The sequence below is a fragment of the Falco naumanni genome, chromosome 1 (genome assembly GCF_017639655.2).
Source record: "Falco naumanni isolate bFalNau1 chromosome 1, bFalNau1.pat, whole genome shotgun sequence".
NCBI lineage: Eukaryota > Metazoa > Chordata > Aves > Falconiformes > Falconidae > Falco > Falco naumanni.
The window spans coordinates 126,637,498-126,649,029 of record NC_054054.1 but is presented as its reverse complement, the minus strand read 5'-3'; the positions used below and the strand labels follow the sequence as shown (position 1 = coordinate 126,649,029).

Sequence of the window (11,532 nt, the reverse complement as noted above, 5' to 3'; positions counted from 1 at the left end):
GCCTGCAGCCTGCCAGTGCCTCCAAAGGGCTGTCCTTCGGTGACTGCTTGGTGTGTGCGTGAACAGGCACCACTTCAGGGGTCACTGCTTGCCAGGCGACTGACTTGGCACCAGGACTGGCATCTTACTTTGCTACAGGCAGGGGCACTTGCAAGTGTCATCACACACATGAGTGTGGAGATAAATGGACCAAACGGGGGGTACAGGTAATTCTGACCCCCCCCACCGCGACGCATCAGCCCACTGCTGTCGCATTTGCTGCTGCTGGCTGGCGGCAGTGCAATTCTCAGGTGAAATGAAACGCTGGCGCTGGCTGCACATGCTGCCCAGTTCAAGGGATGGATGGTTGTTCTGTGCACTCAGCTGCAGCCTCCACCGGGGCAGGCTCCTCTGCTCCAGAGGTGCTCCCCCTTCACTTTTGTGTTTAATCCCCAGCTGTCCTCTTGGTCATGGCCTTGAGTTTGTTGTGTTACAGAGCTCAGCACAGCATCCTGCGTGAGCCAGCAACGTGCCAGCAAGCTGGAGCGGGTGGAGGCATACCAATGCCTTGCTGCCGGAGCGATGCAGCAGGCGCCTCAGCGCCAGTGCTGCCCCAGTGCAGCCAGGCAGCCTTGAATGCCGGGTGTCGGGCAGCCTGGGGCAGGGGGTTTGCCGGGGACTGGCGCAGCCTTGCTCTGCTGCTGCCCGCCCAGCCCTGCAATGTGCTGCACATCGTTCTGCAAGGCAAAGGGCCATGGGGAGAGGAGGGAGTGTTGTCTGCGCAGAAGGTTCCCAAGGACAGAGTTTCTGTTGAGCTCCACGATGCCAAAATGTCAGTCTGCGCTGTTTACCTTCTAGTCTTTAACTTTGCCAAACGAGCTACCGTTGCTTTGAACAGTCCAAGGAAACGTTGGCCTGTGTCAGCAGAAACGAATGCTCCGGACATGGTCTCTGCTGGGTGTGCTTTTGTGCTGGGGAAATTAGTGTTTTGGGAGAAGAGTCAAGGAATCTGAGCATGGAGGTAATGCTCTTCCCCACACACTGAATGTTTGCTACTTGGCCTTTGCAAATCCAAACCGAATGACAATGTGCCTTTTGGACCGTCCTTATCTCAGCCTTGTCTGTGACACTGGTCCCACAACAGGTTTGTGCCTATGCAAAGCAAGGTGGTCACAGGGTCTTGGAGACAGCCATGATACTGATGGGGAGAGGTGCCCTGGTCCCCAGCGGGACACCCAGCCATCGTTCAGAGCCCTGCTGCAGCACTGAAGGCAGCCAAGGGATGCCCACTGAGGGGGAGCCAGCCTAACAGGGATGCTCTTGCCTAGAGCAATAGGATGTGGGAGACTGGTGTCCCTGAGGGGGAAAAAAGCATCTGAGGATGCTCCAAGAAGCAGTCAGGCACCAAACATCCACGGGGTGCAGGAGACGAGCTGTGACGGCAGGTGCTGTGTTTGCTGCACGCCAGCCCCAAGACGGCTGCTCCCTCCAGAGCCCCCATCAAAGCTCACATGCATTTCTCCATGCAGGGGCTTCCTCCTGCCTCCTGGCCGGGTGAAGGGCTGCTGGGCCCGGGCTTGTACCCAGGGGAACACGTATCCCAATGGTGACTGGCTTTCCTCCGTCATTCATTCTTCCCAGGCATGTCTCCTCCCAGTAGCGGCAGGACTCTACTGTCACCACCTGCTATTGTGCCTTTTGCTCACCAGTTGGTTCGATTCCAAAGGTCTAAGGATGGTGAAAATGATAATTGAGAATTTTTTCTGACCTTCATCTCCTCCAGCGTTCCTTCCCCAGCCCCTTCCTGACCTCATGTTTTGGGATCTCGGCTCTCCCAGCAGTGCTGGGGTGTCTGAGCAAACGGTTCCTGTTGGAGTTTGCCTCTCAAAGGCACATTATGTGAGTGATTTACTGTAATCTTTTGTGGACAGGGGTTGAAAGCCGGTGCAGACCCTGTTTACCAGTCAGTACCATTAGTACTCAAAGTCTACTTTTTTTTTTCTTTTTTTTTTTTTAGTTTGCTGCTATGGGTTGGAGTGTTCAGCCGTGTGTCAAACAGCCAATTAGTTTGTCACTTGTCATTTTCTAAGGGGTTTCCGATGTGGAAAGTCCTGCAGTATTTGTATATTGAATGGATATTTTCTCCAGGCATAATCTGGTTAAGCATACTTGTTGTTTTCCATTGGACTGGAAGAGGTGGCCAATTCAGCCATCTTCCCTAGAAACTTAGTCTATTTTTATATATATATATTTTGTACCAAAAAAACCTGGAGTTCGTGGAGGGACGGGGATAGTTTAGGGGGTTTGGTTTGCATTGAGTTTCTGGGCTGGGTGTGAAGGGCTCCAGAGCCGGAGAGGTTTTCACTGAAAGAAACTGAGGGATGGGTGAAAATAAACAATTGTTCTTGTAACTTGTGCCAGTCACTGGTCCGATTTGTAATTTGTATGTTTCAATTAAAGAGAGAGCCAAATCGTTCCTGTATGACACTTATAATTGCTTTACACTACAGCTGTTTGTTTGCTTTTATTTTCAGAGAACAAAAGTTGGAGATGTTATTACCCTGGGAAAGCGTAAGGGCTTTGTGGAACAGGACAGGCACCCAGCCCGCCGAGCGACGTGGGGCTGTGGGCACCGCTCCCCCCGGGGCTCCCGTCGCCTGCCGGGTACCTCACTTGCCTTCTGTGCAGCGAGTTTTCTAGGGATGCTGGACACTAACGCTAGTGTGGACCCACGACCTCTAGGCTGCTTTTAATTTATTTGCAGGAAAACACTAGGAGAGGGGTACGGGGGCGGGGGGGAGCGGTGTATGACTTTTCCACTGCTCTTTTTTAGTATATCAAATTTTTTTTTTTAACTTTCCAGGCTGGTGTGGTCACTGCTCCGGGAGTGGCCCACACATACACAGAACCCGGGGCAGCCGCTGCTTGTGATACAGCATCCCGCTCCCCCCGGGGGCACCGTGTTGCCCCCTCACCCCGCCCGGGGCTGCGGGCCCGGGCTGGGCGAGGCTGAAGGGGTAGGGGAACCAGCCCCCCCCCCCGCTCCCCCCGAGGCTCCCGGCGGGACGCGACACCCTCCCGGCCCCGGGCCCCGCTCCTACCGGCAGTGCGCAGTCCACCAGGCTCCGCTGCGGCTGGCGGGGGCGGGGCAGGGTCTCAGGTGTCCCCGCTTAGCGCCAGCCCAGCCCAGGGGCCCCACCCGGCCACCCCCATCAGCGGGACCGGGACCTGCCCAGGGCCGCGCTCGGGCCGGGCCTGCCCTGCGGAGGCTGCGCGGGCGCCGAAGGGCGCGGGCAACGGCGGCTGCCCGGTCCCAGCTGCCGCGGCGGGGCAGGGGGGGCCAAACGCCCTCCCCCCCAGGGCTCCGCCGTCGGGGCTGCCGTCGGCAGGGAGCTGAGCCCCAGGCGGGTGCGCGGAGCCGCCTGGGCACGGGGTAAAGGGGGCGGCTCCTGCAGGCTGCGGCCGGGCGCTTCGCAAGCCGCCCCCCGCCGTCCCCACCCCCTCCCGCCGCGCCCGCCCCGCTGGGGGCCCCGCCGCGGCCCGTGTGAAAGGGCCCCCCCGCCGGGCCGGGGGAGAAAGGCGCCATTGTGCGGCCCTTTCTCCCGCTCCTCCTTGACACTCATTTTCCGCGCCCAGCCGCTGACAGCTCCCATAATGCGGGGGTCCGCGCCTTTCACCCGGCGGAGCAGAAAAAGGAGGTTAATGAGGGCACCGCTTAAAAAAAAACAACAAAAAAAACACCAAAACCAACACCCACCCCACCCCCGCTCCCCTCCGCCTGCAGATTTGAATACAAAGGCCGGGCTGGCCGGGCAGGGGCGGCCGCCGGGCCCCGACCCGCACCCCCGCTGTACTGCCCGCCCCGTCGGATGGGCGGAGCGCCCGGCCCGGTAATCGGCTCCCTTCCCTCGCGGCAGTCCCGGGGCTGCTCCTCGAAGCGGATCCCTACACAGTACCCACCGCCAACCGGTCCAGGCACCGCAGGAACCCCCGGGGGGGGGGGCGGCCTAGCAGCACCTGTGCCCCATCCCATCGCCCCTAGCCCCAGCTCCCGGCCCGCCTGTGTGGAGCGGGGACCCGAGGCCGCCTGCCCTGCCGGGGCCCCGCTGCCCACCCCATGATGCTCCCAGGCTCCCCCCAGCCCTGCACCCTGCATCACCCCAGGGCTACAAACAGAAAGCAGACACGTTTCTATTTACAAAGTATATATTTAAACTCACATAAAAAGCAGGTCTCATATCGACATTCACAGCTGGCAGAAGACACGTAGTTTAAGCTTCACTTCTGAGACTGAGATGTAGCCAAATTGGTTTTGTACAAGTCTTAATTTAAATAATTCACACACACAGCCCCCCACGCACACACACTCAGTATATATGTCACTATATACATACACACATATACACCCACATGTATGTTTTGCTCCATATACATGTGTGTCAGGACGCACACATATACACATGGCTGGAGCGAAGCACACTAAATTCCAACCGCATCCCGGCAGGGCAGGAGCACGGCTCCGGGCTCTTTTGGAAAGGGAAGCATCCTCCAGCCTTGGCACAGCCGCAGTGGGAGGACGGGCAGCTCAATCCCATCATTGTCCCTCTGACGACACACATCCCACATCGTCTGGCACTGGCACCAGCACATTGGTTCTTCATACAAACCAAGTTAAAAATCTCAATTATACAAAATACGCCTTAAAAAAAAAAAAAAAAAAAAAAGAAAACCAACCAAACAAAAAAACCCACCCCAAAACTCACATACATGGCTCCCCCTGTACAGTCAACACAGCATCCTCCTGCTAGGCCACCTGACAGAAGGTCCCAAAAGGACAGGGAAGGGGGCCAAGTGAGGATGCAGCTCAACCCAACAGCAGGAGGCTGCTCCTTGCCCCAGCCCTTTTCCCCATCCCTCAGGCTCCCTGTGCTGCCACCCCTCCATGCAGCCCCCCACACCAGGGGCCGTATCAGGAGCTTGCCTGGGCCAGCCATCAAGGAGGGCCAAAAGTGACCCAGCCCTCAGGTGCTGCCAGACAACCTAGTGCTTTCCAACTCCCAGAGATGCTCACCAACATGTTGGGACAGGGGCACCTGCCCCACCTCAACCAACATCACAACACAGGCAAAGGTCCCGCTCCCCACCCAGGTCAGGTCATGGACAAGCTGGGGAACAGGAGCAAGCAGAGCAGAGGGCTGCAGCCCCCACACCTCCCCCGCAGCCACCCAGGGCTGCTGCACTTGGTTCAGAGCCATGAAACCCCATGGCTGTGCCCTGCCCCAGCCCAGGGAGGAAAAACGGCAGGGTCCTACAGAGCCAGGAGAAATAACACAGGCAAACAAACCACAAAAAGCCACCCGAGTCAGCAGGGCTGCTCCTGCATGGGAATATTTTGCCTCTTGGCTATTGTTTAACTAGCATAAGAAAAGGGAAATATTTATTGTCTTTGAATGCATAAAGGTGGCTCTGGGATTTGTCAGAGATGTGGATATTACAAAACACTATCTGGAGTCTTCCAACAGTCTGAAGTGAACTGTGTTCAGAAAAAAAAAGTAGTAACATTTCACTTTCTATAGCAGTATAAAGCATCTAAATATGGGCAGTGACATGCTACCCTCCCAAACCTCTCTCTGGCATTTCAGGAATGTAAACAGAGGCGGGGGGGGGGGGGGGGGGGGGGGGGGGGGGGGCTTTTTTTTTTTTTGTAGGTGGGTGGGGGAACAGAATCAAGCAACCAGACAAAATGAAAACAGATTCTCAGCTCAGTCCCATCTCCCACAACTGCTACGACAACTCTATTAAAGTGCATTTCAGTATCACCCCTCTCAGGAACCTTACACACACAAACCTCCTCTTCCTTTGCAAGAAAAGGTAATTCAAGTTAATACTCTGCTAGAACAGTTTTAGCCTTTTTATGGATTTCTGCTTTTCCCCGCCCCGACATAGCAACATATTTTTTGTTAGACTGGAAACACCCCCTCCCCAACAATACTGTAAATTCAAGTGCTTACTTCAACTGTCAAGGGCAACAGTTCTGGATACAGCACACTTGATTGTACAAGCAACACCTTATATCACAATCAAGAAATCAGGGCACTCTGCCCTCTGAGGGAGTAACACCTCCCCCTCCACCATCCATAGCATCATATGAAAAATAATAGTTAAAAAAACCAGAACATAATTAGCTATGAACATTGTTATGTACACCGGCTCCTGCAACAGATGCATGAACTCCCGTTAGTTCTCAGTTTTATTGTCCTTTCTAAGAGCAACTGAGCAGTCACTGTTGTCTCCATTTAAATAAAACAACTCAGAGTTGAAATATATATATAGATATATATAAGCATTTTTTTCTTAAATAACATATTTACATCTAATAGAAAATATAACTCTAGAGATAATCTTTCCAACGAAATGTAAGACGTGGAAAAAAAAAAAGAATGAGTTAATGAATTTAGGACAGTTTCTAAATCCTCTCCAGTACAAAAAAAAAAAAAAAAAAACACAAAAAAACAAACATCAAAACAAAGAAAAAAGAAAAAAGGAAAAAAATAAAAAAGGTCCACCAAGCTCTAACCAAGCTTTTGTCTGGATCTGACCAAAGAAAACCCCAGCACCACCTCCAACAAACTCATCGCTTCTCTTTAAAGAATCCTTGGTCCGTGCTGCTCTCCTTGATGGTGACGGTCAAAAAGTTAGAGGTCACATCAGTTACCACCACCTTCTCCAGGTTGTTGAGAGAGGGGCTCCAGGACTCTTCCTCGGGGTCCCCAAGGATCCTGGAGACAGGGATCCTGGCAATGAGGGAGGGCCGCCCCGCCTGGCCCCCCATGCCGTCGCGGTACAGGCTGCCCATGGTACCCGGGCTCACCGCACCGTGCAGCAGCTTGGGCCCACCGGGGTCCAGCCCCCCTTGCCCCTTGGGGTCCAGAAAGTCTGCCCGGTGCTTGGCCAGCCGGGGAGGGTAGGTCTCGGCAGCTCCCAGTTTGGCACCCACCTCAGCTCGGTTGGGGCCAGGCAGGGTGCCAGGGAGGTCGGGGTCCGGCCGCCTGGCCAGCTGGATGACACTGTGTCCCGAGCCGAACTTGGCCGCCCCTGCTGCCATCTCCTCCATCTTCCTGACCTTCAGGTAGTCCCCCACCTTGTCCCCCGGGTCCCCCAGTTTCCTCTTGGAGGCATCCAGAGTCTCTGCTAGGTCCTTGTACAGCTCCTTCCTGGGCTTCGGGCCTCTCTTTTTGGGGGTCTCCCCAGGTTTCTCCTCCACACGGATCACCCGGTCCCGGATGCTGTCTCCCTTGGGGGTGCTGGTGCTGGAGCTGCCCTGGGGAGCCAGGGCTATGTTTCTCAGTCCTTCCCTAGCCCGGGACGTGGAGCCCAGCTCCTGGGGGGACCTGCCGGGATATGGCACCCGGATCCCCCTGGAAGAGTCACTGCGGAATTCATAGGTTTTGGCTTTTGCTTTTGCCTGGGCCTGCAAAGAAGAGAAATCAACCAGTGACTTTATTATCCTGCCATCCAGTTGCATAATTACAACTTACAAGACAAGAGGCCACCTTTGCAAGGAACATCCTCCACAGCAGCCAGAGATGGACCCCCGCTCCCTGCTGTGGCACGCAGCCCTGGCCAGCATCGGCACACGTGGGGCCTCCTTACCTTTAGCAGGAAGGTTTTGGGCTTGGGGCCTCGCTTTTTGGGCCCATATAGCTCCATTTCTCGCTCCCTAGAGGTGTTAAAAAAACCAAAGCTTCAATTCAGCATAGCTACAAGACAGCAACATATTTACAAGCTCAAGAGCTACAGCTAGCAAAGGCCTTGTACCTTTCCTCAAAGGCTGCGAGCAGCCGGGCATCCAGGATGTTTTCCTCGGGTTCCCAAGTGCTGTACCTGGGGAGGGGGGGCACAGAGAGAGGGGACAGCATGAGGAGCCAGAAACGGAAAAAAGCAAATCAAATGAAAAATATGGGGCATAAGAGGAAGGGACCCAAGTTTCCTCTCTACTACAAAGGGAGAGGGGGGCTGCAGTGAGCCACCTCCTCACGGCTCCCCAGCTGCAGAACCCTACGGACAAACGGCCGACTTACTTCTGAGACCAGCCCTTCCATTTTACGAGATACTCCATGCGCCCCTGCAGATGCAAAGAGAAAAATAAATATGCATGGAGGGAAACCGCGATAAACGCCCGCAACAAAGCTACACCGCGCAATTCCACGCATGCAACAAACACGCGCCCGCGGCGCGTCTCGAAAACGCGCGGGGGGGGGGGGGGGGGGGGGGGCGAGATGCAACAAAAAAAAAATTAATAAAAATTATTTAAAAAATATATAAAGAGGGGCCGCGCAGGCTGCAACGGCGGAGCACGCCCGCCCCGCCGGCGGGGAGCGCCCGGGCATGCGGCGGGGAGAAAGAGCCGCCCCCAGCGGGCGCCCAGCCGCAACCGGGCCGGGGCCGGCGGGGCCGCGGCGGCGGCGGGGCCCGGGGGAGGTGGGGGGGGTGCGCGGGGCCGGGGGGGCGGAGGCGAGGGGGGAGCCACTTACTTTGCGGATGCGGCGCTTAAGCAGGGCCTCGGCCGCGAAGACGCGCTCCCCGACGGCCGAGAGCTCCATGTTTACGCGGCCGCTCGCAGCACACAGGCAGCCGCCAGCGCAGCCCAGACCATAATACTCCGCCCGCTGACGTCAGCGCCGCGGCCCCCCCCGCACTTGTTGCTGGCGGAGCCGGGTGGAATATTCCGCCCGCGCCGCATTGGCCCGCGCCGCCGCCCCGCCCCCCGACGTGCGCCGCGTCCCGATGAGCGCGGGGCGGGGCCGGCGGCGGGGGCGCGAGGCGCCCCGCCCCGCCCCGCCCCGCCCCGCCCCGCCCCGAGCTGCGGCGGGAGAAGGGGGGGCCGTCCCCGGAGGAGGCGGCGGGGCGCGAGCTTTAGGGGGGACGGGGGAGCGAAGCACAAAGGCACCCCGGGAGCGCGGGGAGGCACGGCCGCCGCCGCCGCCCGCAGCCACCGGGACAGGGAGGGACGGGACTGCTGCCAGCACCTGGACGGGGCGGACCGGGAGGTTGCGGTCGTTCCCCTCGCCGGGGACCTGCGGCCCGGCCCGGCGGCCGGTGACGGGACAAAGGGAACGGTGTCAGAGGCGGGAACGGGAAGGGAACAAACCGCTCTGCCCCGGCGTCCGCGGTGGTGCGGAGCCGCCCACGGAGACACGCGTCCCCGCGGGCCGCTCAGCGCCGTTGGTCCCGCGGGAGAGCGGATCCTACCCGGCGGCGAGGGACCCTCCAGCTCTGCTCCCTGGGAGGCGGAGGGGTGGCCATGGGGCCAGTGGGGAGGCCCCACGCGCAATTTGGAGCCGCATGTCCCCACGCGCTTTCTCTCAGCCAAGCGGCGTGGGAGCGCGGGTGGCACAGCGGGACCGGGACCCCTTCCGGACCCCCTCCCCGGTTCTGCCGCCCTCCCCGCCGCACCGCGGCCCGCCCGGGACGTGTCACCTTCTTCCGCCGCGAGCCAGTCCCCGAGGTGGCCACGGGACATCGAGACACGCGCGTCGGGGACTGGAGGTCCCAAGAAACCGGTCGCCCGCCCGAAGCCGCGTAGGGTCCCGAACCGCTCCCCCCCCGGCGCCGTTGGGGGGAGGCTCCGGAGGGGCCCGGCAGCGCTTCAGCCCCGTCCAGTCAGTGAAGCCATTCCCGCGTCCGGGGGCAGCGACGCCGCCCGGGGCTTCCTCGCGAGTGGGAGCCGCAGCACCGCGACCCGGTGCTGGGTGGGCTTCTGCGGCTCCGTCCACGCGAGGTGAGGCCAGGCGAGGCCTCTCGTGGACCCGCCGCCCCCCACCTCCAGCCCTCCTCTGTACGGAGCTCGAAGCCGAGGCCGAGCGGCCGCCGCGCCCACGCGTGGAAGACCCCACGGTGGGCGTGGTCCCGGGGATGCGGCTGCGCGTGCTCCCCGGTGAAGGAGACCGCGGCTGCCTCCTCACGGACGCTGGCCTGGCTGCGGTTTGCCGCCGTGGGGGCGGTGGGTCACCTGTGGCAGGGGCCGCGAGGCCCGCGCGGCTTTGGACCATCTCCCCCCTGCGCCTGCTCTGTGCAGGGGTTACGGGGCGCTTCCCTTCTCCCGGCCCGGGACAGCGCCCGGGGGCAGCCACCGGCCCCGGGGTACGCCGGGACCGGCAGCGGGGGCCGGGGGACACCGGCGTCCTCCCGGTCCCGGGACCCGTTGTCTCCCGGGGCTCCTGCCTGCCGCCGCGGAGCCCTGCCCGGTGCCGCCGCTCGGCGGGGGGACTTCCGACGGCGGCCACGGGGAAAACAGGTCCCCTGCGGTGGGGGGGGACACGGGTGGTGACCCTGGGGCCCCACGGGGGACTCTCGGGGTGCGTGGGTCGGGTTTCCGCGGGCAGAGCCCCTCCTCCTGCCGCCGCTGGCCGAGGTGGAACCGCGCTCACGGGAGGAGGTGGCGGATTCCCACCCCGCGGCTCCCTTGGGCTGCCAGCTCCACGCCGCCAACTCCGCGAGAGCCACCGCACCACGCGTGTTTGGCGCGGCGTGCCCGGCGCGGCGCCGGCATGGAGGGGCCGGGCGGGAGGAGCGCACCCCCCGCGCCCTCCCGGCCCGCGGCGAGCGGCGTCCTGGGGAGATTTTCGTTAATATCGAATTAATCGTTGTTAATTAATGCAGGTCGCGGGGCGGCTCGTGAACTGGCGTGGACGCAGCGGCTCGGATCCCGCTTCCGGGAAGGTGCCGCTCAAAAGGGAGACCCGGGGGCAGGGGCACAAGTCCCGGCCGGGAGGGGCGCGGGGCTGGGCGTGGGGGTGTGCGGATCGTCCACCCGGGCCCGACGGTACCGGCGCCGCCGCTTCGTCTGCTGCTCGAGGCTCGCGGGGTAGCGTCCGCGGCAGCGTAGCGGCGTCCATTCCCGCGGCCGTGGGGGTGCTGCAGCCCGCGGAAACGGTGGTTGCCCCCCCCCCCCCCTTCGCCGCCGGGGTGTCCCGGTGCAGGCGGGAATCTCGGTCCCGGAGCCGAGCCTACTCGCACCGACGCCGCACCGGAGCCCGGAGGGGCCGCGGAGCACCCGGCTGAGCAGCCGCCCCTACCCCGCCGCCTGCGCGGAGCTGCGCGGCCCCGCGGAGCCCCAAAGCCACGCGTGGGGGCGAAATGCGCGAGGCCGCGGCTCTAGCTGCCTCCTGCGCGGGCATCAGCGGGGGTGACGGGTCCATCCCCGCCGGGACCAGCGCGGGGCCGGCGCTGGGGCCCCGGTTGCGGGGCGGGGGGGCGGGGAGAAGGCGAGACGCAAACGAGAACGGCGCGGGGAAAGCAGCGGGGAGCGATCGGCGCTGTGTGGGGGTCCGGCCGGAGCCCCCGGGCCGTGGGCGAGCCAGGGCCGGGGCTGCAACTGCTCGTCGGCTCTTGGCCCGGAAGGAGAAGCCGGACGGAGCCTCCCCGGCGCCGCGGGACGAGACAGCGCCGGGCGGGCTCGTCCTCGGCTCTCCTGGCCAGTTCCTCCCGCTGCCGGAGGAGGCCCGGGGACCCCCTCGCCCGGGGCTGGCGGCGCCGCGGGGGCCCCTCCCG

At 61.2% G+C, this 11,532-nt stretch overlaps 1 protein-coding gene across 2 annotated transcripts; it reads right to left on the bottom strand.

Moving 5' to 3' along the window:
* Positions 1 to 5,876: 5,876 nt before the first annotated feature.
* Positions 5,877 to 8,661, bottom strand: CBX8 (chromobox 8). Of its 2 annotated transcripts, none has more exons than XM_040582202.1 (5): positions 8,514 to 8,661; positions 8,061 to 8,104; positions 7,798 to 7,863; positions 7,633 to 7,723; positions 5,877 to 7,450 (listed from the first exon to the last, which is right to left on the bottom strand). In XM_040582202.1, the coding sequence occupies exons 1-5, from the start codon at positions 8,580 to 8,582 to the stop codon at positions 6,611 to 6,613; spliced, it is 1,110 nt and encodes a 369-aa protein (XP_040438136.1). In that variant the 5' UTR covers positions 8,583 to 8,661; the 3' UTR covers positions 5,877 to 6,610. The 2 variants fall into 2 exon arrangements, with proteins under 2 accessions (XP_040438136.1, XP_040438137.1); XM_040582203.1 differs by having other exon boundaries at positions 7,633 to 7,699.
* Between the last annotated feature and the right edge of the window lie 2,871 nt (positions 8,662 to 11,532).

Coding starts and splice junctions, on each gene's coding strand:
- CBX8 (XM_040582202.1), bottom strand. CDS start 8,582: ATGGAGCTCTCGGCCGTCGGGGAGCGCGTCTTCGCGGCCGAGGCCCTG. Junction 7,864..8,060: donor TGGAAGGGCTGGTCTCAGAA/GTAAGTCGGCCG, acceptor CCCCCTCCCCAG/GTACAGCACTTGGGAACCCG. Junction 7,724..7,797: donor CTCGCAGCCTTTGAGGAAAG/GTACAAGGCCTT, acceptor GCTGAATTGAAG/CTTTGGTTTTTTTAACACCT.